At 38.3% G+C, this 25608-nt stretch overlaps 1 protein-coding gene across 1 annotated transcript; it reads left to right on the top strand.

Moving 5' to 3' along the window:
• The first annotated feature begins 512 nt into the window (after positions 1-512).
• On the top strand, positions 513-24352 carry cpped1 (calcineurin-like phosphoesterase domain containing 1). The gene is made up of 4 exons (XM_053511035.1): positions 513-631; positions 5614-5832; positions 13494-13916; positions 22715-24352. The coding sequence occupies exons 1-4, from the start codon at positions 568-570 to the stop codon at positions 22936-22938; spliced, it is 930 nt and encodes a 309-aa protein (XP_053367010.1). The 5' UTR covers positions 513-567; the 3' UTR covers positions 22939-24352.
• Positions 24353-25608: the final 1256 nt, after the last annotated feature.

Here is a 25608-nt window from a genome sequence, read left to right as displayed (position 1 = left end):
GGTCCTCAAGAGCCAGGGTCCTGCATGTTTTCCAATTATCCCCAAATTACTCACTGCTGATTACCTGGATCGTGTGTGTTCTGTCAATCAGAAGCTGGAATATACAAATTCAGTTTGTCTCCCCACACATCACCTGCATATGGTATCATTTTCATTCATTATCTTTTATAAAAGAATGATGGGGGAGGGGAAGTTATCCCAAGATACTTGGGCACAAGGCATGGTCCACCCTGGACAGGATGCCAATCCATCGCAGGACACACACACACACACACACACACACACTAAGGGAAAGCCAGTTAGCCTAATCTGCATGTTTTTGGACAGTGGGAGGAAACTGGAGTACCCAGAGAAAACCCATCAAGCACGGGGAGAAGATGCAAACTCCGTGCACACACTGAAAGCATAATCCGTTTTAGTTAAGTCTAAAGTCTTTACGTTGTCCAGAACATCGATAAGCAGGATTTGTTAATACATCACCGATATAATCGATTGGTGACGTCATAGCACTAGGCTAAAGCAGCTGCGTTCCGAGCTCAATAACTTCACCTAGTGTCGGAGTACAGCATGGCAGAGGACAAGAACATGTTTCTAAGAGCAAAAAAACGAACTTTCGCCGGTTTAACGGAAGGTACAGAAACTAGTCAAGTTGGCGTAACATGTGAATATTGTAGAAACTAATGTGACTTGTTTTTGTCGTTTATGGAGAAGGCTAGTGCTGTATGCTAGCTATCAGTTTGCTGCTTTCCTTTGCTGTTTTGTGATGCTTTTATCCACATATTTAATTTCCCTTCATTGTATAAAAGAGAAAATCAGTAAAGCTAAAACACTTATATGACAGATGTCTAAGAGACGCGGTTACAACTCTGGTTACCTTCGCATTGAAAACGAAACCAAGTGCGCGTCTATCAAGCACTTAGCGGTAATGATAATACCTTCACCACACAGCAGCGCTTTATTCATCGGTAACCTGCTGGATTTATCATGATTTAAATAGCAGGAAAATAATAAATTAATGTACTCAATATAAATGAAAATATTAAGTTCGGATGTTGAGGAGCGAGTTATTAACATACGGTATCTAGTGTTTTTGTATTTTGTGTAACTAATATCCCAGTATAACCAAAAAGTTTATAGTGTGTTTTACGGTATTTACGGTAACTTACATTCCAGACAAAACTTTCTTTTTCTTGTAAAAACTGAATACACTTTTAAATGGTACTTAAAATAACTAAAAAATCAGCACAGATCAATTTGTCCTGGGATTTTATTGCTTGATTTGTAAGCATGTTTAAGTGAAAATCATTTAATGTCTTAATCCTAAACAAATGGTAATTTTTAGCAAATTTTTGCATGAAATTCTCCTTTGAAGTCTGTAGTCAATGATGAACCTCATCACTGGAATCCTATGGCAGATTTAATTACTTGAAACAGAGAAACTCTGATGTGAGTTATTGCTACGTACAGTCCTGACCTTGCTCCAAGCCTTTTCCACATGTACGGGCTGTTTGAGGCGTTTAAGACGTGAAGCAAGCAGTCTGATCATGGCTCTGGTGTACTTGGTAAACTTTCTACCAGGGGTGGTCAGTTGTCTAATCCATAAAAGTTTTAACTAGTTTTGTTAAACTAGTATAGCATTAGTATATTGTATTAATATAACGTCTCTAATTAATAAATACTGTGTTGAAATGATAATCATAGTATAAAATCATGTTTGATTTGCATTTATTACTGTTATACATTTATTTATGTTTAGGCCTGGCTATCTTACTATCATTTTCAGTAAAAAAAATTGTTAACAACTAAACAGATTAGCTGCTTGTATCATAACATGGCAAAAATTACTAATGTTATCGACCTGATTTTAGGACTTAGCTCGCATGGAGACCCTGAAGATTAGATTAGAGGCCAGACTAACATGAAACAGATAACACAGAGCACACACAGATTCAATAACAGATGTCTGTGATTCCTCTTTTTTATACAAAAAATAAATAATAAACTGCTCTCCACCACTGTTCACATGAGACTGCAAATAAAACAAAGCCAAAATGACCTTACTAGCAAACTCATTTAGGACTACAATTTAAGTTTGAATAAAACTAAATCGTCAGTGTTGCCTCGAACCGTGACCAGGGTGTGTTTAGCTCTGCACGTACAAAACAGAAAAGGAAATATTGTGGAAAATAAAATTTGTCAATAAAATAGGATTGTATTAATTATTTAAGGCGTAAAGGGTGACATAAATGCAGTGTGGCTGAAACTAACATATCTCAGAGACTACATTTTATATTATGTTTATACTGATATTCTTACATTGGCAAAATATTAAACATGTCTTAATTAAATCAGCTCATGTTTTAATTATAAAGTGTTGTATGCATGTGTGTTGCTAGCAGGTAATTTAAAATTTCTGTTGGCCGCTTATCAGCGCTTTCTATTCAAGGCTACTGTTCAAGTGCAGGTGTGAACGTGTTACATCAGTTCACTTGTAACTGCTGTGTGAGCAAAAATGGATGCCTCGCTTGTGATTTCTACGAGAGAAGAGCAGCGTGCAGTGATTAATTCTTTGTGGTCTGAGAGAGTACCTGGTGCCGTTATTTATCGAAGACTTTGTAAAGTGCAGTATGAAGGAAGAGTGTTGTTGTTGCAAAGAAGTGTGTATGAATGGGTAGAAAAGTTAAGGAAGGTTGCATAAAGTTTTAGCCATCAAGAAGGAACCGGACACCCACCCAAGCACACTTCTGCCCACACCATTGACACTCTGCAAAAATTTTGTTTTGAGGTGTTACAGCATCTTCTCTATAGTCCTGATCTTGCTTCCATCGGACTTTCACATGTTTGGTCCCCTGTAAGCAGAAGTGAAAACAGCAGTGCATTTGTGGCTCGCAGCTAATACTAATACAGTGTAATTCATTTAAAGGTCAGAAGTTTTACTTGGTTTATTTCTGATGCTGATCGCGGTCGTGTCGATGTCACCAACTAGACTGGCGAAAAGACATGGTCCCCATTTACAATGTCGCGAAGGAGGGTTTACACATTACACAAAAAAATTAACTGCGCTGTACATAGCAAAGAGTGTGTGTATAATGTATTTTTATCAATATTTTATTAATTATAGTGTATAAATAAAACAGTGTTTTTAAAGAAGCGGGAGAATCGATTCAGTGGTGTATCTCAATTCTTTTGTATGGCAATTCATGTATTTTCATACGGTCTCTAATCAAATTTTTTAATTTTATTTTTAATTTGTGTTGCATTGGCGGTATAGTGATTAGCACTGTCGCCTTGCACCTCCAGGGTCTGGGTTCGATTCCCGGCCAGGGTCGGTCCTGTCTCTGTGTGCATGGAGTTTGCATGTTCTCCCCGTGCTTGGTGGGTTTCCTCAGGGTTCTCCTTCCACAGTCCAAAGACACGCAGAGGTTTCTTGGCATTCTCAAATTGCCCGTAGTGTGTGAATGAGTGTGTGAGTGTGTGTTTGTATGTGTGTGCCCTGCGATGGATTGGCACCCTGTCCAGGGTGTATCCCGCCTTGTGCCCTAAGTCTCCTGGGATAGGCTCCACGCCCCTGCGACCCTCAATAAAGAATTAAAATGGTATAGACGATGCAGGAGTGTAAGTGAGTGTTTGCATTCGAGATGGTAAACTGTTGCTGTTCGTCTATAATCCTGCAGGTGGTGTGCTCTAAACTATTGACGCAGCAATCCGTGTTGTAGAAACACTGCTTGCTTTTTTTTTAATTGTAACAAAATCTGAAACAAATTTATATTGTATTGCAATATTTATTAAATCGGGATACAAAATTTGCAACACAAATCGAATCAGCCCCTGGGTATTGTGATATTATGGAGTATCGGGTGATCCCTGGTGATTCCCATCCCTAACTGTTGCTCTATTTGCTATAGATGGTGCTGTTACAATTTTTCATTTGCATTATGTAAGAACAAAAAAATAAATAAAAGTTTTGTTCTATTTTGCTTCTACAATATCTTTAAGCCCTCAGCCATGAGATGACTCTTATCTCTTTTTAAGAAAGAGCCTGTCCCAGTTTTTTTTTAATAAGGACAAAGTACACCCTAGAAGTGCTAAGCTGATTCTTTATAAACATTTCCCAGAAATGATCAGTGACCTGAAGTGCTTGAGAACTGTATTAATCGACACTTGTACAGTACTTCTTTGTGTTGTTGTGATGACGAATTGTGTCGCAGTAGTCAGATAAAACTCAAGGTCCAAACCAATAACGTTATTTTCTATTTTTGATCAATGCTTTCTGTTTGGTTAAACAGTTACAGCTAGTGTAGGAGCTACTTTTATAGTTATTTGGGGGTTAAAAAAATAACGAGTTTAGTTTGTGTAGTTTAGAATCTTTGGCACAAGATTTATAATTCTTTTTCCCTTTGTTTTCATGCCATAGCTGTAACATCTATGTGAGGTGATGTTATTTGGAGTTGGGTTGCTTTTTCATATTATTTATCCCTTGTGCAGGAAAGGTTTTATAGTGATCTGTCAATCAGTAATCTGAAGTGAAAAAGACTTGTTTGTTGGGAAAACTATGGGATTTTAAGCTGTTGTTGTGAATTTATTTGTTCAATCAGTTACTGCAGCCTTCGTGAAGTGTAGGTTTATCTCTAAGACAGCGTGTTCAAAATGTTCTGAATTTAGACGAAAGTTTAGATCATGTTTTACGATGTGTAGACGTACATAAGGTCGAACCATGCACACGAGGTGCATCTTTGCATAGTATATAATAGCATGCAAACCTGACAGAAGTACTGAAATGTTACAGCTCTCTATAGGCCGCTGCTAAATGCTCAGTTTTCGTAGGTGTGATTAGACTAATGTAAGAGATTCGCTCAGTCTGCGCATCCCTTGTAAAACTGCCAGCTATAAATTTGACAGATATTCCCTTTGAAGCAAAAGCCATTTTGAAAGCATCATTCATGTCAAATAGCATCAGCCTGTGCTGTTAGAAAACAGCTGTAATGTTTTAATGACTCATTCTGTAGTCAGAGCATTTGCGTCCTTTTATCTCCTTCAAAGAGTTGCTGTTTTCTTGCTAAATGATGATGACAGTAAAACAGATTCAAGAACAACTTCTTTCATCCGCAGTAGGGGGATTCTCTTCTTTTCTTCTCTGCCCAGGATAGAATGGGATATTAACATAAATTCATGTGGGAGGAAAAGAACGATGTATGAAGAGCACGCACTGGAGTGTAGTACTTGAGTTGCTGAGAGGTTGAGTATGGATTCGTACACCACGGGCCTCATGAGGTGGAAGGTTGCAATTCTACACTCATCGTTTCTTCTAGAACAAGAGCCGATGCATCCTTTGTACTGTAGGCGATATATTTAAACGTGTCCGTTGCATGCAGCTTTGTTTTCCGCATACTTTTGCTGCTCTTTACTGATGGGTCTCAAAGCAGACAAATCTTACTGTCATTTAAGATTAAGCGTTTATGACTGTTATGAGCTTTCTTTGTGTTTGATATAATACAGGATTATGTAAAACAGTTCATTGTGAAAACCTCAACATCAAAATAGAGAGAAATTAATTATTAATGCATTTTGTTGACTGGCAGTGCAAAAACAGAACTGCCCTTCTGTCTTTCACAGACGAGGAGAAAGAATGGAGTGGGCCCTTTTGCTTCATCCTTGGGGCTGACCCACAGCTGGGTCTGATGAAGGCTTGGAGAATGGGAGACTGTGATAAAGGAGGAGATGAGTGGGCAGAGGAGGTGCAGCTCACCAAACAGGCTGTCGAGGCCATCAACAAACTGCAGCCGCTGCCCCGCTTTGTAGTTTTCTGTGGGGATTTAATCCATGCCATGCCAGGTAAGAGCAGATCTGCTAGTAAATATGAACTGACACGAATTTAATTATGACTTCAAAATGACTGTGTATAATTCAGTTTTGTTGAAGGTAGATTTCTTTGAAAAGAATATCATGTTCAGGGTCTCACACCTGCAGGGTCAAGAGTTCCTTTCTCGCCTTGGGTCTGTGTGTGTGGACTTTGAATGATCTCCCTGTGCTTGGCGGATTGCCTCACCCAGTCCAAAGACATGCATATTAGGTTATTTGGTATTCCCAAATTGCCTGTAGTGCGTATGTGTACCCTGCGATGGATTGGCACCCTGTCCAGGGCGTACCCCACTTCTTGCTCATTGTCTTCTGGGATATGCTCTTGGCTTTTGTGACCCAGTACAGGATAAGCGGTATACACTGTGTACACAATTATTAGGCAAGTGAGTATTTTGACCAAATCATCATTTTCATGCATATCTTTCAACTCCAACTGTATAAACTCGAATGCTTATTGAATTTAAGCATATCAGGTGATGTGTATTTGTGTAATTAAGGAGGTTGTGGCCTAAGAAAATCAACACCCTATATTATGCTTTATGTTGTACATAGACAGCTTCTTTTCCTCAAGCAAAATGGGCCAAGAAAGAGATTTAACTGACTCTGAAAAGTCGAAAATTGAGAATCTGAAAATTTCAGAGGGATCACAGAGCCATCAAACATTTTGTTGAAAATAGTCAACAGGATCGCAAGAATTGTGTTGAGAGAATAAGATGCATATTATCGGGCAAAGATTTGAGAAAAATCAAACGTAAAGAAACCCATTATCCTCCAGTGCTGTCATATTTCAGAACTGCAACCTACCTGGTGTGTCTAAAAGTGCAAGGTGTTCAGTGCTCAGAGACATGGCCATGACTGGGCCAAGAAATATCTGAAGACAGATTTTTAAAGGTTCTATGGACTGATGAGATGAGAGTGACTCTTGACGGACCAGATGGATGGGCACATGGCTGGATCAGTAACAGGCACAGAGCTCCACTTGGACTCAGACGCCAGCAAGGTGGAGGTGGGGTACGGATAGGGGCTGGTATTATTAAAGATGAGGTAGTTGGACCTTTTTGGGTCAAGGATGGACTCAAGATAAACACCCAAACCTACTGCCAGTAGACAGCAGTGCAATGCATAAAATCATGCAGACATAGGCCAGCATTATCAGATCATATTCACATTGATTATTAGAAAGAGGAAAATATGTGATCTCAGTTATTTTTGATGATGTCCTAGCAAAAAACATCCTGTGATCATTAATCTGTGGTTGAAAACACCTTGGTGATGGAAGAGTTCAACAGAGAATGGTCAGGCTGGGTTGAGAAAGGCTTCAGTAAGCAGAAAGTCATCTCAGAACGCACAACTCATTGAATCTTTCGGCTAATTGGCTACAACAGCAAGATTTCAAGAAAGCTAAGGCTGGAAACAAATGACTCTGGACAGTTAAAGAGAGGACAAAAAATTAGCCTGGGTTGATATTTAAATTTCTGGTGCGAGACATAAATAGTAGAATGAGAATTTGCATTATGAATCCATGAATCTTTGTGTTAGTAGTCCGGGTTGGTGGGGGTGGTGTAACGGTGTGCAGAAGGTTCTTATGGTGAACTTGGGTTGTTCAAACCAATTGATTATCGTTTAATTGATTGACACCACTGCCATTTGAGGATGCCGTTCATCTGCATCTCTTTTTTTGCAACAATTTACCCATTTTATAATGGCCATCTCCGGCAGGAAAATCCATCGTTTCAAAGAGCAAAGTCATCTTACATCATTTTTCATGAACCATACAGGATCCAGTGGCCTACCAAGTCACTGCATCCAGTATCAGTAGAAACAGGGTGTGGTGGAATAGGAGACATATGTAGTGTGAAATGTGCACCAGAAAACTTTGCAGAGATTGTGGGATGGAATAACAAAGGAAAATTTCCAATATCTTATGGAATCTATGTCATGAAGTATTAAGGCTGTTTTGAGAGCACAAGGGGCCTTGTACTGTGTTAGTGTATATAGTGTTCCTAATAAAGTGCCTGGTCAGAGTATATGATAATGTGTTTAAATATGAGCAAAGTAATGTAAAACTGTGATTTTCAGGCGATTTGTTATTCGCGATTTGCTGTTATATGAATTTAACTCATGCCTCATGTCTAATTAGATTTGAGAATCCAGAAACCCTTTGGAATAAAGTAACAGTATCACCAGATGTGTCATTTGTTTAACGTTAACTTGAAGCTCCATTTTTAATGTGTTGTTTATGTGCAAAACATTTTTTTGCATAAACATTTTACTTTCATGGAGACGCATTTAAAAGCTTTTGCTACACTAGGTCATCTACTTTAACCTGCTAAAGGGCTTAGTAATGCTGATTAATGGCTTAGCAATGCTGATGAGTGTGTAATGGAAGGAGGGAAACACTAATACTCTGAGCGAACGCCTGCGATAGAGGAAACAGTAATTGTTTTCTATTTTACATTAGCTTTGTATGATATCACATTTCCTCAGCTGTATAAATCTAGACTGCTATGATTCGTTTAATCTAAACATACAGCGGAAACCCACAAAGAGCATATAAAGGAGTATTTCACAACACCTGCCTTCTCCTCATTCTGAATGCATCATCCTATTTTTAATGCATTGAACTAGTATTTGAATTTCAGTTTTCTAAGGTGTGGAGCTGTTATCCCAGTGTGAGTCATGTTTTATTTTTTTTTATTATTTTTAGGGGTTTGTTTTTAGAGTTAGAAAGGAATACAAATCAGGGAAAAACTTTCAGTATATTTTAAAATAGGCCTTTCTTTGATTTTTTTTTGCATAGAAACAGTAGATGGTGACCTGACTCTCTGGGAGCACCTTTTCTTCAAATACTTTATATTTCTGACTTCTGAGTTCCGGGAGGAATATCATTTACCTTGGAGAATCATTGCGGGCTTTATAGTTCTAGTTTCCTTGATTTAATTTGAACCCTGCAGCTATGTGTTTGTAGCTGCATTTGCCTGGTAAAGAGATTGGCAGTAGAGGCGTGCTGTGGCTGGTGAGGAGGTGTGGAGACCTTTAAACAGTCTTTTAGTGACAGGCCAAGCAACACGACTCTGGCAGGTGCATGAGATGACCCATCCATCACGCAAGTTCTTTCCTGCTCTACGAAATCAGCTGAACCTGTCTGACATTTCCTTTCCGCTGTCTTCCTTTGAAGTGGTCAGAGAAAACAGTTTTGTTTAGCCTCTGGTAAAGCATGAACTTGGAGAAAGATATGATCTTTTATTTGTTCATTTTTTTGTGGCCTATCTGCCCAGTACTGAATCATCTTTAGCTGTATTAAAACTAGGACTGAAACTACCTTAAAGATAAACAACAATAACATAATAGTACACTTTTGGGTATTGGACAGAATCAAGTTATCTGGTTAAGCAGCTTGCTAAAACACTAAAATGCTTGCTTTTTCTTTGTATTATTTTGTTAACAAGAGTCAACAGAGAAGTGTAGTTTTATTGATTTAGCCTGGTATGTTTTTATTATTATTATTATTATTTTAAGATGGCTACTGTATATATTTGCATTATCTACAGTGCTGTAAAAAAGGTATTTGCACACTTACATATTAAATCTTAAAAGATAAAATAACATGAGATAACCAGAGTAAATACAAAATGCAGTTTTTAAATTATAATAAAATTTTTCAAGAAAAAAAACTGTCCAAACTTTGCCCCTGAAACTAATAACTGGTTGTGTGACTGCAGTTGGCGGAAACAACTGCAATCAAGTGTTTGCGATAACTGGCAATAAGTCTTTCACATCGCTGTGGGGGAATTTTGGCCCACTCTTCTTTGCAGAATTGTTTTAATTTAGCAATATTGGAGAGTTTTCAAGCATTACCAGCCTGTTTAAGGATCTTAATCGGATTTTTTTTTGGAGCCATTCTGAGGTGGACTTGTTTTGGATAGTTGTCCTGCTGCATAACCCAAGGTTACTAATGCTTGAGGTCACAAACTGATGGCTAGACATTCTCCTTCAGGATTTTTTGGTAGAGCATGGAATTCATTCAGACCCAGACTTTCAAACTACCACCACCATGTTTCACTGTTGTTATGATCTTTCTATGAAATGCTATCAATTTTATGGAAGATGTAACACGACACAAATAGAAAGTTTCAGAAAGTTGACATTTTATAAGACTTTATTTTTATTTTTTGCCTTAATGAATAAAATCATCATTTAAAAACTGCATTTTGTATTAACTCAGGTTATATTTGTGTAATGCTATATATACATATATATATAATGCTATATAATGCTATATATATATATATATATATATATATATATATATACTGTATATATATATATATATATATATATATATATATATATATATATATATATATAGAGAGAGAGAGAGAGAGAGAGAGAGATAAATTTTTTTTATATGGTAAGGCTCTAAGGTGAGGGGTTGCTCAGGGACTCATTCATCATTCACTTTCACTGAACACATGCCCTGGCCACTTCGAGCTTGACTGGTGAACAAATTGCATTCCTTTTTTTTTTTTTTTTTCTCCCAGCAGCTGTTCTCAAACATTCTCTTCTAATCTTATCTTGAACCACAGAGAGTAGTGTGTCAGCAGTGTTCTGGAGTTTGATGGATGCGATATCTGAATAGATTCCCGAATCCAGAAAGCGAGCTCGATTTTGGAGATGATTAGACTGGATGCTGGTAGACTTAGAGGATGGGCGTTGTTGATGGAGAAATAAAAAAAGCAAGGATAAAAGTATTCTGATTTCTACTCCCTAAACCTTCATGCCTGTTGGAAGGGATAGAAATGAAGTTCTCCAAACAGAGAGCAGCTGAAATGTCCAGAGGGAGATGAATTCTCTGTGTGTTTAGTTGATAGAGATCTCTGCTGGTAGAACTTATAATGGGGTTTGGGGGGGGGGGGACGGTGTTACCAATCAGACTCTGTACCTTTGATAAGAGAAGGCAAACTAGCTCCAAATCTGCTAGCTTCACAAAACATTAATTCACTGCTTTCATATATTAAGTCACAGTTTCAGGTATTTAATCTGCACAAATTAGCTTCATACGTACCAAAATTAGCTTGAAATTTAGTAAACACACACCTCCATCAAAACTTTTTGTTTTCCTAGTCCACATGGTATATTGACTAGTGCTAAAAAGGTCAAAAAGTCCAAAACAAAATAATCTGCACTTAAAGGCCAGTTTAAAATGAACACCAGTACACCTGCTCATACATGCAATTACACAATCAGCCAATTGTGTGTCAAGAGCGCAGTGCATAAAATCAGGTCAGGTTCACAATTATCAGGATGGGGGGGGCGGGCTCAGTTATTTTCCCATGGCATGGCTGTTGGTGCCAGATGGCTGACTGCCTGCTGTTTTTCCCCTCTTCAGCTGTTCAGTTTTGGTGAGTCCAACAGCAGGCCCACTGCATCCTCAGATTCCAGGATGCCATTTATTGGCTAACAGGAGTGGAATCTGATGTGGTTTTTTGCTGTTGTAGCACAGCTGCCTTAATGTTTAACTGTAAAATGCTTTTCTGAGATGATCTGAGATGCTTTTTTGCTTACCGTTGTTGTAAAAAGTGGCTGTTTCGTATTTCAGTTATTAACACTTCCTGTTAAATCAGACCAATTTAGCTGTTTTTCTCTGACATCTATCATCAACTTTTTTGTTGTACACCACATCATGCCCTAAGTTTCCTGGGATAGGCTCCAGGCCGCCTCGTGACTCTATACAGGAAAAACGGCATAGAAAATTAATGAATGGATGATTTTTAATGTGAACTTTAACTGAAGCTCTTGACCTGTATCTTGATGATGGTCTTCGTTGCTCTACTGCCACACAAATGGCTGATTCGACAGCTGTGCATATAAAATATTTCTCCAAAAGTGGCTGGTGACTGTCTTGTACGCCTTAATATTTTCTTTTAATTTTCACTTCTCCTCACCAAGCTTTAAACCTACCTCAGGGAAATTTATCAGGATGTTGCTATTGATATGTTGGCACTAACAGTTTCAAAACGTTGTACTCAGACCGTCACGGCTTATGAATGAAAACGTTTTTTTTTTTTCCTTCGAATTCACAAGAAATTGTCGGGTTCTGACACCTTTGACTGCTGAGCTGCAGCAAATATAAATTGGGTGCAGCACGGACGGTTGATTTTTGGAAACGCCTAACAAGAGATTATTTGTAAGAATGTTTTTCTTTTCCTCTAGCAATTTCTTTTTGTGTCTAATGATAAGTATAGGCAGCTCGGTGTTTTCCTGCTGAGGGGGTGTTGTACGCATTCTCGAAGATATTTGAGTACAGCGGGTATATAATTTTCTTATTGACCGCAGTTGTAATTTTACATCAAATGAATATTTACAGAATAATGATGGAGGCTGCTTTTGTTGTTCTTTCTGTGTTATATCAGAGTGTTGCAGCTTTATTAAAACCTATTCTGTTTAATAACTCCCGAACAGATTACTTTAATCTAATATTTGTCTCAAATATCGCTGACCCTGGTTGTATTTTTAATAAGGGTAATCCCGCATTAAGCAAGGTTAACGACTATAAAATCAGAGGCAGACCTTTTAGAATATGGGTGCAAACTGGAGTCATGTAATCCTCCCAACCATGACTGGGTAAAATTTTAAGGATAAATGTGTGTGGCCGTAAGAAATTCTGGTTCTTATGCAAGAGTAAACACAGCTAATAGGAGGGAAAAAAAGAAAAAAGAAATTTATCAGTAACTTCAAAGTGCCAACCCATGGCTGCATGAAATATTGATTTTAATTATCTTTATCTCTTAGTTGCATTCGTCTGTTTGAAATGTGTTGCGTGACTCTGCTCTACTGGGAGCTAACCCTACTGCAGCACCACATGCTCTGACTCTGATTAAGATCCAAATCCTGTGCAAGCTATAAGGGCCTCAGAGCGTTTAGCATACGAGTGTAAATCTCGTTGAATTAATGAATGTAATGGGCTGTGAGAAACGTATAATGTCAGAATGAACTGAAGAAAAGTATAATAAATTGACAGCGAGTACAGATATTAACGTGTTATATTTACTATATGAGTGCAGGATTGCGTGGTAATAATTGCTCCATTCCCAGCTTACTGAATGCCAATGTTTCTTGCCTGCTGCGATGAAAAGTGTGAGCAGTTGTGACTTTACCCCACACGCTATGTTGCTCCTGCTATTTGTAGTACTCTGCTTCCTTCCTCCTCCTCCTCCTCCTCTCCTGCTTTCTCCTTCTCTTTCTCCCCTTTCCTTGACCCTGAGCTTTGTCCATGCCAATGCTAAATTGGACGTTTTAACAGATTAAGACTGAAATGAATATTTAAAGGAGTGTAGGAGTGACTATTATCTACAAAGGCCAGGTGGACAGCTTTGCTGAAATTAGATGCTCCTCTGTGAATGTTGGAGATGCCAGCATATGAACGAGATACCTAGTGTGATAATCATACACAACATAATAAAAATAAAATATTTTTATAATATCAGTGGAATGTTATTAATATAAATGCGGCCTTGTAGATGCCACCGTACGTTTTATCCCCTAACTAAAGAGGTACAGTAACAGGAACACGCTTATCATTCTCAGCCCAGTGTTGAGTCATTTGCTTACATTACGATCTATGTTTTCCTCAGGTTGCGAGTTCAGAGAGGAGCAGGAGAAGGACCTGAAGGATGTTCTGCGAGCCACCGATCCGGACATTCCGCTTGTGTTTGTCAGCGGTAACCATGACCTGGGGAACACTCCCACTCCAGACACGGTGGAGCAGTATTGCCGTGTCTGGGGTGATGACTACTTCAGTTTCTGGGTGGGCGGAGTGCTGTTCCTGGTGTTGAACTCGCAGCTGTTCTTTGACGCATCAGGCTGCCCTCAGCTGGAGGAAGCTCATGAGGCCTGGCTGGAGAAACAGCTACAGAAAGCAGCCAAGAGCTCGGCACGACACGTCATTATCTTCCAGCACATTCCGCTCTACCTGAGAACTCCAGACGAGGAGGACGACTACTTCAATCTGCAGAGAGCCAAGAGAGAGAATCTGATCCACAGATTCTGCCAAGCAGGTACGGTTCTGAGCGGCCTCCACGGGGAAAATTCAGACTGAATGGGCATACAAAACCTCGCGATGTAAAAAAAATTAATTCAGATACATATCGTGATTCTCCAGTATAGCAATTTATACATCAGCACGACAACCACAGAATAAGAGTTTTTTTTTATTCCGTTTTAATTAAGACATATTTGCATTTAAGGTGGTAGAATTTTGCCGTACCTCTATAATCCTACTCGTGGCATGCTGGAAACTGTTTACACACTGGCCTCTCAGGGTAGTTGAAGCAGATTGTTTCCAAGTTTGTTTAGAATTGTAAAAAATCAAAACAAATTCTACATCAACACAGGATTTTTATTAAATCGTGACAATAAGAGACTCACAATACAAATCAGAGCAGCAACTAGGTATCTCGATAATATTGTATCAGCTGCTCCCTGGTGATTCCCATCTCACGTTTAGAGTGTGTAATGTTGTGTCTATCAACTCAATTGTACTGTTGCACTTAATTGTCTCATTGAGAAACCCCAGTACTGTATATACAGTAGGCAACTACAAACTATCATTTTAAAAGAAGAACAGTACAGTAAAAATCTTTTTGGTATAACACAGCTTGTGCAGTCAGATTGCAGGGTCAGCCATGATGAAGAGGTTAAGAGCCTTGCTGGAGGGGCCCAACAATGGCATCTTGGCTGTGCTGGGGCCTAAACCAATGTCTTTCTGATCAGTACAAAAAAAAAAAAAAAAAAAAGTTTTAACCATTCGACCAAAACTGCACTAAACAAAAACTCAATTTGTAAAAACTTGTTAAACATTTCCAGCTGGCAGGGCTGTTGTAGGCAAATATAACATGATATAAAACAAGTCAGTTTATTAGTGTAATTAATAGTAAGATCCAGGGAATTAAATGATCATGACTAGAATTTTTTTGTCAAATTTTGCCAAAGAAAGTTTGTTATTACAATATAATGCTAAACTCTTGAAGATGCGTTTAAATATGTATTAGCTACTTTAAAAAAAGTTTGTTCTCTTGTACACTCTTTAACAATACGAATATATTTATATCAATGAAGTCCATGAACTTATTCCAATGTCTATTCTTTATTAATATAGCAGCTAGTTCAGCTCCGCTAATTTGTCTAGATTCCAGTTTTAGATTCCGTATTTCATGACACTGTGACTGTACCCATACTACAGGCTGTCACTCAGTCTGTTCATTGCATGGCAACAAACAATTCACTATCCAGCTGGGGCTTTTTTTAGAATGTATTCTGTCTGAAATGTTTATTAAAATGAATTTCTTGTTTAAGGAATTATTGTATAAATGCATCATGGCAGTTGAAGTTGAACGTATTAAGAAATGTTCATCTAAAGACGTGTTTATATAGAGACTTGTAAACAGTTCCTGTATTTACATTATGCAGTTAGTTACAAGGTTTTTTTTACCCTTTATTTACAGTATGGGTACAACCTGTAATCTATTGTATAGGACATAATGTATACAATCAATATTAATGTTTTCTTAAGCAAATAACCCGGAACACACCTGTGTTGTTTAAAAAAAAAAAGGGATTTCCTTTAAAGATTGTTGCTGAAAAATGTTCAGAAGATGAAATATGACTTTCTGACACAAACATCATCATTTATTCAAACGTATTACTGTCTTACTAGTCCAAATTTAGCCAGGCGTAATTTGTACGATTCTGTTTTCTGGCCTTTTTCAGTCAGGTTTGTTTACAAGTTTTTGCTCAAAAAAACAGAGGTTGACTTTCCCAGGTGAGTGCACCTCCCGAGGATGTGTGAATGCAGCACAACAGCCTGCTAATACACTGCAGCAATAGGTTTTATTCATTATTTAAAATAGAGTTAGCAGAGTTAGAGGAAAGTATACACAAGTCAAAAAATTCTGTCTTTTGTCTGGTGAGTATGCCACTGGAATTGCAGAGTGGGAATTGTTCAGGATTTAGTAATTGATCGTGAAATGTAACACTGTCTGTATGATAGCCAGGTCCAGTGTCGAGTTTAAGGCTATCTTCTGTGTATTAGAATGAAATTATAAGGAGTATATTTAAATCTCAGCAGAGCTATTCTGTATTTTCTTGCTACATGAGTTATGAACCTGAAACATATAGGAGTCATTTTACTTGATACTATTTTTTTCCATTTTAATATAATACACATGAGAGTTATATTTGATGGCAACATAACATCACGGTAAGTTATGACGTTTGTGATGCATGCACAGGAATATATTTGCTGCTGGTCATCAGGGTCAGGTTTATTTCATGAAGCTCTGTTCTGTTTGTGAGCTGTGTGAAAGGTCACTTGTCTCGCACTATATTGGGGCAGGTGTTTTGCCCCAGTGCTGCTCACCGGGCACTTTGTTAGGTTCAGCTGTTTGTTAACACGAATATCTAATCAGCCAATTACATGACAGCGACACAATTCATTTAGACATGTAGACACAATCAAGATCTGCTGGAGGTCAAACCGAGCATCAGAATCGGGAAACAACTTTGAACATGGCATGGTTGTTGGTGCTAGATGAGCTGGTCGGAGTATTTCTGAAATTGCTGATGTGCTGGGATTTTTATAACCATCTCTTGGGTTGCAGGGAATGCTCTCAAAAAGGAGAAAATATCCAGTGAGTAGCAGTTCTCTAGACGGAAATGCCTTGCTGATGCCAGAGGTCAGAAACAAGTGACCAGACTGGTTCAAGCTAAAATATCAACAAATGGTTTGTCAAAGTAAAAACTTACAACACATAGAACTTTGAAGCAGAAGACCTCGCTGGGTATCAATCCTGTCAGCTAAGAACAGAAAACAAAGGCTACAATTTGCTTGTTTTCACCAAAATTGGACTATAGAAGATCAGAAAACTGTTGCCTGATCTTGATTTCTACTGTGACTTTCGGATGTGTAGTATCAACAGTTCTGGCTCCCGGTGGTTGTGTAAAGGTGTGGGGGAGATTTTCATGGCACATTTTGGGCCCCTTTGTACCAACTGAGTATTGTTTAAATGCCACAGCCTACCTGCTTATTGTTGCTGAATATGTTCCTCCCTTTCTGTCCATCAGAATAACGCACCATGTCACAAAGCTAAAATCATCTCAGACTTAGTTCTTGTGCATGACAATGAGTAACCACAGTTACAAATATCTAAATCCAATAGAACACCATTGGGATGTGGTAAAACAGGAGATTTATATCATTAATGTGCAGCCAACATCTGCAACAACTGCATGATACTTAAATGTCAGTATGGATCAAATCTCTAAGGAATGTTTCTGTCTATGCCATGAATAATTGCGTCAGGTTTAAAGGCAGAAGGGGTCCAACCCAGTACTAGCATGGTGTACTTAGAGAAACCGGTGAAGGTTAAGTGAAATAAATACACTTAGGATTAGGACTGGAACATTTTGGATGTTAGGGTAAATTTACATAGCAGACTGTGTAGTAAGTCACAAGGTGCACATTCTTCAACTGTAAGGTCAAGATGTTCTCGTTCACATCACCACTTCCTCAAGCATTTTTATTTTTCTCTTTCATGGCAGCTCATCCAAAAATTCCCAAATTGGGGGATAAAAGAAAGCATTTGTTCTTGGCTTACAGAAGTCAACTGCCAATAGTCAATCCCCTTATGCTGTCTCAGGCTTTGGAGACGTGAGAAAATGCTGCTTTTAAAGATTGAATCCATGTTAGGTATGAGGCAGTACGATTGTGGGAAGATTGTCTATTTTGAGACATACACCCTGAAGAAAGCAGGTCTTTCTTCGGTTTAGGATCATAAGATGGTTATGATTGTGCTTTATTTCATAAAATTTTCCGACTAACACCATCTCAGACAGTTTGTTATGGTAGTATGGCTTCATATACAGTATGATGCACACCATCTTACCTCAGAGCCTAAAGGCATGATGTAAAAATAGCTAGCAGAAGGAGAGGAGGGCGTTCCATCCAAATACTTTTACTGGGAAAAACCACTCAATTCATTTTAATCTAGTTCTGGATAGCAGTTGGCCAGCGGAGAACACCCCTAATTTATTTTAAATTCTGATGAATCTCATGAATATATTTGTGAATGTTTTAGAGCCCTTGTGCTGTCCTAATTGGAAGCACTGTACCTTCTGAACTCAGTGGCAGACTGCTCCATCTATTATTGTCACCGTGACTCATTGTAAGATTTCCGGCTCAGTACTCAGAGGTGCTCATGAACCACAGCCTAGCTTAGGGTCCCCTCTGCGCTCACTCTTCTGCAGCATTGGAGAATCTAAAGATTGCTTTTTGTGAATTCCCGAGAGGAAAATGACTGCTCTCATGCACCCATTATTTATAGGTGATGGGATGTGAACAAGCATCATACCTCGGTTTGTGTTCATGAAAGTTGAACACGTCATGTAAAGGTTTTATTCCTGTGCTTTTAACATCACTGAATGAGATCCCCAACCCATCCCAACCCAACTCTCGGTCCAAATCAATAAGAAAGATGAAGTTCTCTCTAGAATAACAGCTGCTGGTGCTGACTTGCACTAAGCTAATAAGCCAACTCTTTCTTTTGTGATTTCTTTTGGCTCAAGGTAAGCCAATGTTAATTAGTATGGGTGTGAGTAAACCAAGGGAGCATTTGTTATCAACTGGGAAATTGGAGATAAATTAGAAAACATTCTGCTTTGGCAGATGATGAAGAATGGGCCGAGCTCAGGGTTATAAAGGAGATAATAACAGGTAGAATGCAAAGACTCGATTTATTACGTGATGACTTTCAATCGACAAGCAGAGCCACAAGACACGCGTTGCTCTTTGTGGGATACCATTATTGATATGTGGTCAATATAGTGGATAATTACAATCTTCACTTCTAAGAAAGCATCTAAGAATGGAGAATGTGTTTCCAGTTAATTATACAGTTCTCCATGATAAAGCTGCATTAAATTTTCAAAACCCTTTGCCTAATAATAAACAAAGTCAGCTGACTTCAGTATATTGCTGAGCCTAGACTTGACCAACTGAAGCAAGCCCAGATCATAACACTGCCTCCAGAGGCTTGTACAGTGGCCAATTTGCATGATAAGTACATCGCTTCATGAGCTATCCTTCCTATCCTGACGCGCACATCACCCTGGAATAAGGTCCATCTGCACCACATGATCTTTTCCCCTTGCTCCAAAGTCAAATCTTTATGCTCCCCAGCGATTTTAAGCTATTTTTTCTAATTAGTCTCAGTAACACATGGTTTTCTTATGGCCACACAGCTGTTTAGTCCTAGTTAACTTTTTAACATATTTATGACTTCTACTGTTGATTTTTGATTTACTGTAGATTTTTTTTTTTACAATGGCGCTTCACCAAGTGACCTCCATTCATGATTCCCCCCACCCCCCACAAAATTCTTCTTCCCCCACAAAGTTTTAATAACGTGTTTATTCCAAACTCCAGTCATATAAAATCTCCTCAGCTGTTCCGCATCGCTTGGTGCTGGCCAATAATGTGACTTTTTTTCCGAAATGCTGACATTTTTATTTGGCCAGGCAGTGTAATAACAAAGTTTTCAGACATGGGAAAGTTTCAGGACTGGAATAGCTAATATAGCATAGATACTAAGTAAAACTAATTTGTCTTAGAGGTGTTATGCAGCATTAAATTGCACATCGCAATTTTTGTCAGTTTGTTGTGGTATAGAATGAATAAAACTGTCAGAGGAGTAAATAATCCACTTCAGGGTCTGCTCCGCTTCATGTAGCAGATTATTTTCTTGTAATAGCACATCACATCATGTTTCTTACTAAATAGTCGTTTTGATTTTGGTTAGCGAGATTAGTCATTACATGCGTTTTCTTTTTTAAAGCTCTGTCAAAGCCTGTTCAGTTAAAGCTCCACCGCCATCTGTGATATTGGTCCCACAGCAAGAGGAAAGATGGCCAAATGCTGCTGTCTCTATTTTTATGTAAAACTACGGATCCTTTTGTGAGAGCAATTTCAAACCACCCTGATTTCCTGCTCTGCATCAGTGTACATTTGGATGGAATCTTAATTACTTACATCACACTCAATGCACAGGCCGTCCCTCATTGAACGCTTCATGAAAAGACTCGTGTGGGGATAAATGACTGTGATATATGAGCAGCATAAATAACGATCTCTGCTCGCAGATCATTCTGTCTTTCCTTCTGTCATGCAAATTATATACAGGCATAGTTAGGTGATTAATTCCTAGTGGCCTAATGATAACACATGCACGCACATATACCCTCTGTAACTACGAAATAAATTTTCTGCGACTTGTTTGGATAGAAGGCAGCAGCTAAATTTACATATCATCCATATCTGGCAGGCAGCCGCAAAATCTGTCTGCCTTTGAATAGACTCATCGGCGGCACAGTAAGCGGGTCTCGGGGGAACAGAAACCAGACCGCCGTTGTACTTCCCTGTTCATTAGAACTTAATTTCATTTTGTGTGACAGTTTATTTTCAGAATGCATTACTTACTATATTCTCAGGCCTTTGGCAAACTTTGGCTTGCTCAGCTAAAATGCACACTGGTCCTTGGATGGTGGTATTTCTGCTGTAACCACTGCGTTGATAGTTGAAAGTTGATGGTAAAATGAGATTGTGTAAAGATGTAAAATTTTTAAGCAGCACATGGGAAGTGTAAGTACAATACAGTACTTCTTATGGGAAGCTCTGTATGAGCATTTAAACAAGATCAACTTAGTGAAACTGTACTGTGTTTACCTGCACTGAATTTGCAGCTAAATTTCCCTTTTTTCATCTGGTGGTTTTTCCTAACGATCAATGATCTTTGATTTTTCTTCTTTGCCTGTTCTGTGGGAAGCTTGTAGTCTGTAGTTACAAATTTGCACAACAGTGCTGCTGCTGCTGCTGCTAGGCAGTTTGCTCTGATTGTTATTTCTGTGCCTCATAATTTTAAGCCAGCCACAGAGAAAAATCGATCAAGTCACATCATTGTTAAAGGATCACAGCTCGTTAATTTACTTTTCCATTAGTGAATATGGAGAATACACACTTCCTGTTTCAGCTCAGAGCTCAATCTCAAAAATCAGACATACAATAGGCTGTAAGTTAAAAGTGGCTCTTTGACATGGTCTAAAGATCTCAGACCTCTTTATGATATATATATATATATATATATATATATATATATATATATATATATATATGCTGCATTTGCAAAGTGTAAAACAAAGTGTTTGCCGGATGGCAGAACTAGTTTATACTCGGTTGTACATTAAAAGAGTATTAATTAATATAAATTAATAATCATTGGGCCATAAGTAGTGTTAAAATGGTAGAGTTTTTTTTTCCCCAGGAGATTTTCTTTTCTTTTGTGCACACTCTTTGGCACATTAATACATGGCATATGTATCTGTATGTAGTCTGCTGTTTCACCACATTACTGGTCCATTGAGTAAAAAAGCTTGTTTCAGTAGTGTTTCGTTCACCTCTATACACTGCCATACCCAGTCCAGTTTAACATCCTACGCCTCAAGATGATTTATACTGTTTTCTTCATGTTTCTCTGTTTATGCTCATTTCAAGGCCTGATTCATAAGCCATCATTAGAGACAAGTTTGAAATTTGCATAATTAAACAGCTTCCCTTTGAAAAAAAAAAGATTATATTAGAATTATTTACTGTTGATTTAATAAAAAAAAACCTTTATTATTTTGACTTATTTCTGCCTATTGCACCACAGTCATGTAATTGTTTTAAAGATAAGGGGGTCTGGGGCTGTACATAACTCTGCATAATTATCTGCATTCATTAATTTTGGTCTTTCTCCAGAGGCAGTGTTGGCATGTTTTTGAAGCTTGTCGAAAGGGCATAAGGATGTGCTGATGTGTTCTGATGTTTGAGTTAATACTGTATTTAATAAAGATCTGAGTGATGAGTGATAAAAATCTTTGATAAAATTTTTTTTTAAAAAGAACTTGATCGCCAGGAAGTTACAGCTGGGAATTCCCTTCTCATGATTTTCCGTCTTCCGCACCATAAAGAGAAAATAAACAGATAGCAGATTTATGAGCGCTACCCTTCAACACTTGTCACGCATCAATCATAATTTAATAGCTAGCAGTAAAGGCAGAAATGTAGAAGCATTATTGTAATAAACTGAAATACCATGGTTTTGTCATTTGTGCATACCTGTGGGGGGAAATCATCATGCGGGAGAGAGTCATAATAACTATTACTGTATATGTATTGTATGTTTTATAAGTGTCTTCCTGAAACGTTGTTTTGCTGTTGGATGTGCAGATGTATAAAGTTTGCAAAACCTATTAGTATAGTACGTACTATTAGTTTCAGTTTATGAGCGTGTCTGGAAAGATTTTTGTGCAGATCGCTTTGTCAAATTGCATTCCTTTAAAACAAAGAGAGTGATTTGTGGACTCAACTGTGCTAATTAGTCCACTACTTTGCATTCTACAACAGCTGAATTGCGTTGGCTGGTGAAGGGAAGAGGTGAGATGAAAACCTTTCCTATGATTATGCATATCAACACAGAAAATAGATTTCTCAAGAGGTCTCCGGCATGGACGATGTTCTTCGCGATGTCCGTCACTTCTCGCTGCTTCATCAGCCAGCAACTGAGTGGAGGCCAGTCTGACGGGGAATAATGTGGCTCGTTTATACCGTCACGATAATTCTCCTCAAATATTAATTGCCAGTGCTGTTTAATATGCACATCACGCTAATCAATTAGTATAATTGAACTTGACCTATCCTCATCCCTCAAGTAAAGCTCATATAACAGAATATTAACTTCTCTCCTTCTGCCCATCTCTGTTTCAGGCGTCAAAGCCGTGTTCTCAGGTCACTACCATCGCAATGCAGGCGGGTGCCACTCCGGACTGGACATGGTGGTGAGCTCAGCTATCGGCTGCCAGCTAGGCGAGGACGTGCACGGCGTCCGGGTGGTGGTGGTGACCGCTGATAAGATCGTCCACCGCTACCACACTCTGGACCAGCTGAGTACGAACGGCATAGATGAAGATCTGAAGAAACTCTTATCTTAAAGTTGCAGGCAGACTCTTTTTGACCTTTTGTATGTTTTTTTTTTTTTGGGGAGAGGGGGATTAGATTTGTTGGTTGTAGATGAGTAGAAAAGAACAAAGTCTGCTTTCAACTTTCAAAGCCTCTGAACAAAAGCAGCCATTTTGTGTCAATATCCAGAAGGCATCTGAATAATAAGCTTCTGCACACAGCAGGAGAAGCCAGCGAAAAAATCACTATATCTTAAGGTGTCATCGGAGTGCCGTTTCTATTCTACATTTCATATTCCTTAGTCTCTGTCGTGTTTTGGTCTTTAATAAGAAATAAGAGTTTTGTGGGTGTAATTTCAAAGATTAGCAATAATAACGGTCTCTCTTTTCATCTTCCGTACGTTAATCAAACATCTTGACATTTGAATCAAGCAAACGTACTCAAGAATCACCTAATCACACTATTAAGCAAGCGCAACTCGTTCGATCTAATCTTTATATATACATATATATATATATATATGTGTGTATTTAATTTTATTTTTTTGTGATTTCATCTTGTGTCCAAGCCCATTACGCTCTCCCAACTCCAAGAGGTGAGAAGAGGCAATCTCCATGACAACCATTGAAAAAGACATGACAGTTAAGACTGTAACTTACAGCGGCTTGTTCAGTCATCAAAAGCTGTCGCTGATTTCCATCTCACACTCGTAGTTTTATCTCTCTGGTTCAGAATCTACTTTGATGATTTGATGCAGGGAAGTCTTTGTCGAGTCAGGGAACGTCTTCTCATTTCGGCTCCATCTGACTTTGTAATGTACAAACCAACCCTGGTGGTTGTGAAGAGGAACATTGCGAGGGATCAATGCACCGTGCTGCCGTAGGCCATCTCTTTTGTAACATTTTGTTTACAATACACAATACACAATAATTTATAGTTGTACTAGTCATTAGCCAAAGAACCAATGTTTATGGAAGCACCGTTGGGAAACCTCCTGTTGGCAGATGTGTGCATAATCACAGGAATCCAAATAAGAGCTGAAGGGAACGTCACAGGGGTTACATTAAACATTTTATTACATATTTGGAACGTTAGTACTGTTTGTTCACCTGCCTGCTGTGTTGACCTGAATAATCTTTGAAGAAAACAGTGCACTTTTCATACTTTACTGAAACTGAGCCGAGCACAATGGTCAATATTGTAAATTATTATATGTATCATTTTTTAGATTATTGTTGGTATGGGGGTTAAATTTATCTTTTTTTTCCCTGAGACATAGATTTAAATATATAATTTTTTTTCTTTTGCTTAATATTTACACGAGATGATTTTACAGACATGTAATTATATTTAACCTCATTTTGTTTCATGTGATTTCTTTTTTTTTTTCACGTCTACATTTGCAATAAATGTTATGTGCGCTCCAGTCAGAATGTGTCCTCCAGTACTGTCGCATTCACAAAAATGTGGTTGATCAGACAATACTGATTAATATTCTGTAACAACATCTCTAACAGTAGCTCAGACTGCAAGACAAATCCCAGGTTTATATTAATGCGCTTTTCCATAGTATAATACGTTTCTATAGTAACAACAAACTGGGATTTGTATCACAGATGGAAAGTATCACAACAGAAAATTTTAATTTTTTTTAGATGTTTTATTTTTTGGATGAAATAACCTAGTAGAGCCACAGATGTTGGCAGATCTGGTGACCATCCAGAAAAAAATTATTAGACCAAAAAAACTGCTGTGAAATTGCAGAAATACACACCTTCTGTATGTCTTTTTCTGAAATAATGAACGTATCACACCACCCTGTTGTTGATCATTTTGCTAGTACAGTAAACCCCATCTTGTTCAGGCCTTTGCCAAGTGTGTGCTGAAATGTTTTTTTATATCCTCATGACTGGCCATCGTCCATATGGCCATTTTATAAATGTGCCATTGTTCAGGATTTTAGTCAAGAATATCTATTTTAATATGTGAGGGACAATCGGGATGTATTTTAAGAACTCTATGTCATTAAAGGTATAGATTTAATACAATGCTGGTCAAATCCCAGAGGTGCTGTATTGTGCCTGTAATGTCTTACAGTTCAACATTGATGACCCAGGTTGCGGTTACACAACAGTTTAGTTTGTAAAGGTGACTTTGTAAGATCTTTTTTTTTTCATTGGCGTGGTTCCTGGATGGAGAGCTTGGCATGATGAAGTCTGCATTGGAACAGAAGGGCGTTTGACATTTAGCAGGTTGCAATTCCTCGCACAGCAGAATGAACTCCCACACTCAGAAAATCAGAGCCCAACTTCCAAATCACTCATAACAACCGCCTGCTTCGCAGCCAAAACTGCCTTTGTCTCTGTGGTTTATGCTTAAACGCATGACACCGGCTAGTCTTTCTACTTAGTAGGTGCAAAAAATCCCGACTGCTTCTTTCGACTCCTTGATCCGATGCTCCACTGAGTATGATTCCATCAATGATCGTTTCAGTGCATTCTGGTACAGTGGACTCGGATTTTTTTGCTTCTTATATATTTTAACCACAGCCAGATGTCTTTACAGTGGTGCTTAGAGTCATGTTTGGAATACATAATGTAGGGAGAAGAGAAATTAAGACTACACTTCTGTACAGTGTAGAATATCAGGATGTCGGCAAGATGATAAAGAAGAAATCCAACTGGAACAGGTGCTGTCTGTAA

Source organism: Clarias gariepinus, chromosome 14, assembly GCF_024256425.1.
Source record: "Clarias gariepinus isolate MV-2021 ecotype Netherlands chromosome 14, CGAR_prim_01v2, whole genome shotgun sequence".
NCBI classification, from domain to species: domain Eukaryota; kingdom Metazoa; phylum Chordata; class Actinopteri; order Siluriformes; family Clariidae; genus Clarias; species Clarias gariepinus.
This window is presented reverse-complemented; position numbering and strand designations above follow the sequence as displayed.